The sequence below is a fragment of the Amia ocellicauda genome, chromosome 1 (genome assembly GCF_036373705.1).
Source record: "Amia ocellicauda isolate fAmiCal2 chromosome 1, fAmiCal2.hap1, whole genome shotgun sequence".
NCBI classification, from domain to species: Eukaryota; Metazoa; Chordata; class Actinopteri; order Amiiformes; family Amiidae; genus Amia; species Amia ocellicauda.
Genome location: NC_089850.1, coordinates 47,766,183 through 47,772,044, shown reverse-complemented (window position 1 = coordinate 47,772,044; position 5,862 = coordinate 47,766,183). Strand labels below are relative to the sequence as shown.

At 33.3% G+C, this 5,862-nt stretch overlaps 1 protein-coding gene across 1 annotated transcript; it reads left to right on the top strand.

Annotated features, from left to right (window-relative positions):
• Positions 1-1,699: 1,699 nt before the first annotated feature.
• On the top strand, positions 1,700-4,620 carry LOC136741104 (nephrocan-like). Its single transcript, XM_066698906.1, has 3 exons — positions 1,700-1,919; positions 2,969-3,870; positions 4,119-4,620. Exons 1-3 carry the CDS (start codon positions 1,722-1,724, stop codon positions 4,564-4,566), a joined length of 1,548 nt encoding a protein of 515 aa, XP_066555003.1. The 5' UTR covers positions 1,700-1,721; the 3' UTR covers positions 4,567-4,620.
• The last annotated feature ends 1,242 nt before the right edge of the window (positions 4,621-5,862 follow it).

Here is a 5,862-nt window from a genome sequence, read left to right as displayed (position 1 = left end):
GTTCATCGAACTGGGGTTGTCAAATCAGGGGCGGTGGGTGGGTGTGATTCACAGATCTGGTTACACATCAGTGCATTTGAAAAGCGCATGAAAGTCAACTCTGTGTTAGCTAAGTGATCTATTGCACATTAATCTTGGAGATTCTTTAGATTTTTTTTAATGTAATGTTTTCGTTCCATGAAAGAATGACGTTATGGAGTTAACCATCATTTTATCTGCTCCAAATATTATATTCATTTTCTTAAACTGTATGTATACATTTCTGTAATGTTCAATCAGTGGCCTAGCTGTTCTTTTGTACTGTTCCCCAGACTTGCATAAGAATTACCACAGTACACCACACTCTGCTGTGTTTTATAATAATAATAATAATAATAATATTACTCGTCACCGTAGTTAGCAGTGGTGTAGCAATAAGGACAAATAATCTAGATTGTCGTTTAATCGTTCAGCAACGTAAACCACTGCAGTAAGTGAAAATGATTTGTCATTTACATTTTGAAAAATTGCGTGCACTTTCTTGCCATCTGCTGGATATTTAAAGTATTGTATTAATGTTAGAAGAATTATATATATATCTAGAATCTAGACAGAAGAGTAAAATAATAATGTTATACAGAGGCCTAGCAAATTAACATATATTTTTGTCAAGTCTGTTAAATCAATTTGTATTTAGCATAGCGCGCTTCACAGGGGAGACTTTACAGATTGAAATTTAACAAACATGTTAACATATCACATATATATCACACTGGGTTCTTCAGGTTTTTAATTAAATAATTTAAAATATTGCTAATCATAATATACATTATAATGTGTGATACATTATCAGCAAGTAAGCTTGAAAAATAACATAACTTCTGTGGTGAAATGTATAATATTTGTTTTTTTACTTTGTAGTAGCAAAACCTCAGATTACTTAAAACCATCCAGCACTTTTGCTATCAAAGAAGCTGTGAGAATGTTTTTTGTTTTATTACTTCTAACTCTTGAATACAAAATGTACTTTTCATTACTTATATCTAAAGTGGTGTTTGTGGAAGTACAAAATATCCCTGTTTGTGCTGTTATTGCTCTACAAATAAAGCAATCATTAGAATTATACAAAACCTATTCAAGTAGATTTATGACCATAAAGACCCATTCACGTAGGTTGTCCTTTCTATAGTTTTTTTAGGGTGAACTCATTTGAGATAAAGGCTGGGTAACACTTGTATTGGGGGCCAAGGACACCTGTGGCAACAAATGTTATCAAATGACAACAGAGACCAAATTTAAGGATTGGTTGCTAATTAATCTCTGTCTCGTTATCTTTTTCAAGAAGTCAATGGCAGCTTAGAAGGACCCCTTATAAAAGAAAAAAGAAAATACACAGACACTATAATAAAAACATAGGTTTTGTTTTTTTTAAGCCCTAAAAACTGAATGAAGAAAGGGAGATTGTCTGTGCTTTACAGAAAGGGCAATATATTGTTTATCACCGTTTCTCATGTCTACAAACAGAGGAGCAATCTATGACTGTTAGGTCAGTTCTTTGTAAGTGTTAAATGTTATTTTTTAACCAAGATAAAAATCTGTAGTATTGTTCCAAATAGGCATGAGAAAACATACTCTTACCAGCATTAGTTAGTAGGAAGTCCTGCTATATAAGCTCTGATTCAGACAAAAGATTACTGAGAGTGCTGTGTGCGGACTGAAACACCTCACTTAGCTGTGTTTCCATGATGCAGTTTCTTTTGGTTTTAATGTGTTTCTTCATGCAGAACTACAGCTACAGTTGTAACAATCAATGCCCAAAGAAATGTGTATGTGAAAATGCAAAGTCAATGCAATGCTACAGGCTGCATGCTGTACCTCCTGGTATTGCAAGGGATATAAAACAACTGAACCTGGGATACAACCACATAAAGGAGTTAAAGGTAAGGCCAAGACTAAACCAGCTGACTATTCACTGTCAGTACTTGTCAGTGAAATCTTGCTGTACTATGTACTATAGAGACTATACTAAAAAGCATTGATGTTAAGCTTATATTCTTTCCAATATTATCTATATATGTATATATATATATATATATATATATATATATATATATAATATATATGAGAGGGTGTGTAAATATATATAATAATATATGTAGTGTAGTAAGCATTAAATTAATTGTATATAAATAATCAACTGTAGTATAAACCTTAAAAACACATATTGAAATTTAAATTATGAGAAGTGTTCTTTCCCAATAACTTTGTATAAATAATCAAATGCTATTTGACATGCTGGTCAGAGCATCTTTTTGTTATAAAGTTAAAAATATTAGAAACACATCATCCCTCTTTGAATTGTTTATTCCAAATTATTTTATAAAAACACTGTTGCCTCCTGTAAACACTTTCTGATTACTAACTCTTAGCTTACTGAACTAATATTTTACTATAGACTATGTCTTTCTCCATTCATTTCCATCACTAAATAGTTTGGACACCCAACTAATGATGTAATGGCTATGGGCTTACAGAATATATTGTTTTAAATATAGTATGTAGTAATATAAAAGTATTTATAATATAAAGGCTATATATAAGGTATTATGTAGTAATTATATAATGTATTATGTAGTATATATATATATATATATATATATATATATATATATATATATATATATATATATATATATATCTGATGCAAGCTAGTTATTAAAATATTTTCATCATAATTTACCAGGTTTCTCTAAGTCAGATTCTACAAGACAAAAATTGTGAGAACAGCTCAATTTCATCACTGAATGCTCCTATGCCAGGGAAAACAAATTAAATTGCTTATGTATTTGTATAGAAGTCAGGAGTTAACCTATTGCAATGTTAAAAGATATATGAGTATATTCCTCTGACATGATTAAAAGAAAATTACTGGTATAAAGCAGCCGCTCACAGTATCTAGAATTAAAACCTCTTTTGATGTACTTTTCAGATAAGTGATTTTACCGGATTGACAGGACTTGAAGAAATTATTTTGTCATCATGTGGAGTAGAATCAATCGAATTCAATACTTTTCAGATCCATAGCCATTTAAAATCCCTGGACCTCCCAAAGAACAAGTTAAAACACGTGCCACATGGACTTCCCCACAGCCTGGAAATTCTCAAGCTGGGGAATAATAGGATACAGAACCTACAAGAGTCAGCTTTTGATGGATTAAAAAATCTGCATGTTCTTGACCTTCAAAACAACCTCCTATCCACCATTCATGCAAACACACTTTCTTCTCTGGTGAAGTTGGAAAGTCTTTATCTAGATGGAAATCATATTGCATCTATACTGGGTTCTCCGAATCTGCCTCAGCTCAGACAGTTTAGCATAAGGAATAACAGAATTACATCCTTGCCTTCAAGATTTTTTACATCTTTACAGTCCCTGAAGACTTTAAGTCTGTCTGACAATCATCTTGTCAAAGTTCCACAAGACCTCCCACGTTCACTGTGGTCCCTGAATTTAGATAAAAATCAGATAAGGGCACTGAGAAGCCGGGAAATGAGCCATCTGAACCATCTTTCAGTTTTGTCTGTGTCCCATAACAAGCTGGTTTCCATTGATGGTAGCCTTTGCCTGCCTAACCTCACCATTTTGGAGCTCTCTGGAAACCACATCAGGGTGCTGCCAAGCAGACTGACACTGAAACTGGAAAAGTTGGACTTTCGACAGAATATGATTAAGGAAGTCACCCAGCAACACCTTGCAGGAATGAAACTTTTGAAACATCTGTTTCTGGAGAACAACAACATCCAGCACATTGAAGCAGGAGCCCTGAGGAACTGCCTGCACTTGACAAACCTGGCACTGGAGCAAAACTCCCTCCCCGCCATTCCAGATGGGTAAGGCCTCCCTCTGGTCAGGTTAATTGATATGCTTAAGGACTACAAGCCCTTGAATGTTACGTATTTATTTACTTGTGTATTTAAGTATTTATAGATTATGATGCATAAGGCAACAAAATAACAGGCTATGTATATTCAAAATAATAAATTATGAAAACAACACAGCTTGAACTAATGTCTAAAAAGGAAGAAAAAACTGTTGAGTGAACCTTGATTGTTTGTTTTTTTGTTTATTACACCCCCAGGCTTCCTGAGACACTGGTTCGGCTGGATCTGAAGGGAAACCACATCAAAGTTGTTGGAGAACAAGAACTCAAGAACCTCAGGAGACTCCAGGTGTTGAACCTGAGGAACAACAAGCTGTCCACTCTAAGCTTGCTTGCTCTGGAAATGCTTCCCAGGCTGAGAAAGGTTTACCTGGATGGCAATCCTTGGAACTGCAGCTGTGAACTCCTCAGGGTCAAGAGGAGATTGCTGGCGAGGCACGTTGAGGTCCGCAGTGACCTCTGCCTTGATCTCCTCCACCCACAGGGGGAGAATTGGCGGGCTCATCTCAGGGCTCAGGATAAGTGTGAGGAATACATTCGGGAAACCATTCAAGACAGCCAAGTGAGGATCAGTCCAAGTATAGACAGGACAGGGCAAATGGAGCCGGCAGATTTTGAAGAATACTATGACTATGATACAGAGTAGTCTTTATTGGTTCTTTAAATGCCAAGGTACTTGACTGATGCAAATTAAAGTATTTCTGCATAGTTTGTGTTTCATTCATTTTTAGATTCATATTTTTGTAAATTATGTTTTTGTTTATGTAAGGGGGAGAAAGCACCTGAAACATTTATTCATAATGATATGTGTACCTTAGGTTCCCTTTGCAGTGCTTGTAAAACATTTTGATTAATTTAGTTCTATGTGTCATTGCATCACAACAGACAATCTTGATACTACTAATTTCAGGATGCTACCCTTCTACTTTTTTAAAATCTCATAATGGAAAGTATAATATTTTACATCTCATCCATTAATTTTGTACTTTAATAACTGACTTTATTAAAACAAATTAAGTGATAACAAAAACCTGACTGGTCAGATAATAATATCTCATTATAATGTACTTAAGATGTTACATTGAAATGAAAAAAACTTTCTAGTATTACAGTGGTGGTGAACATGGACAACAAGAATGAACATTCATTTATGCTCTGGTCTTAATCTTTGTCTTTAGATTTACATTACACACATATTTCCAAATGTAATTTCAATACAATATGTATAGGATATTAATATTAATCATTTGTTGTTTAGGTCACTAAAGGCTGGAGTGAACTACTGTATTGCACAACGATCACAAAAATCAAACTACATAGTGCATGGTTTGTTCAAGGTTTACTTTAAACAATCATTCACTTCCATTATATTATGTCTGTCATTAACGACAGATTCCTCTAGGTGGAGATACTTTATTAAATCAATGTAAGTGCTCGGCAATCTTCAGTGGTAATAAGATCACCTATTCTTGCGTATGGCAGCTATGTCTCTAGAGCGACAACTACACTTTTAAACTGATGGCTGGTGCCAACTTATTTTATATTATTTTATCTGGATAAGGGCGTCTGCCAAGAAATAATAATAATAATAATAATAATAATAATAATAATAATAATAATAATAATAATAATTATTATTATTATTATTATTATTGCCTCAGAAGTGGCAGAGTACATCTGTTGAGAAGATCATTGAACTGCAAATACTAAATATAAATATAAATAGCTTCAAATAAAAACTACAAAACTAAATATATATAGAACAATCTAAAATGAATAAAACATGTTATATGAACAAATACACACTTTTAAAATCGTTTTAGAAATACTTGAAATGTATTATTCTAACCCTAGCAATTATGCAGTAGCCTCCAAATGTATACCCTTGATGAAGTGTGATTACTATATATATATATATATATATATATATATATATATATAT

Excerpts from the sequence above, each read along its gene's own strand:
- LOC136741104 (XM_066698906.1), top strand. The coding sequence starts at position 1,722 with ATGATGCAGTTTCTTTTGGTTTTAATGTGTTTCTTCATGCAGAACTAC. Across the intron at positions 1,920-2,968 it reads ACCACATAAAGGAGTTAAAG|ATAAGTGATTTTACCGGATT; the intron begins GTAAGGCCAAGA and ends TGTACTTTTCAG. Across the intron at positions 3,871-4,118 it reads CTCCCCGCCATTCCAGATGG|GCTTCCTGAGACACTGGTTC; the intron begins GTAAGGCCTCCC and ends TTACACCCCCAG.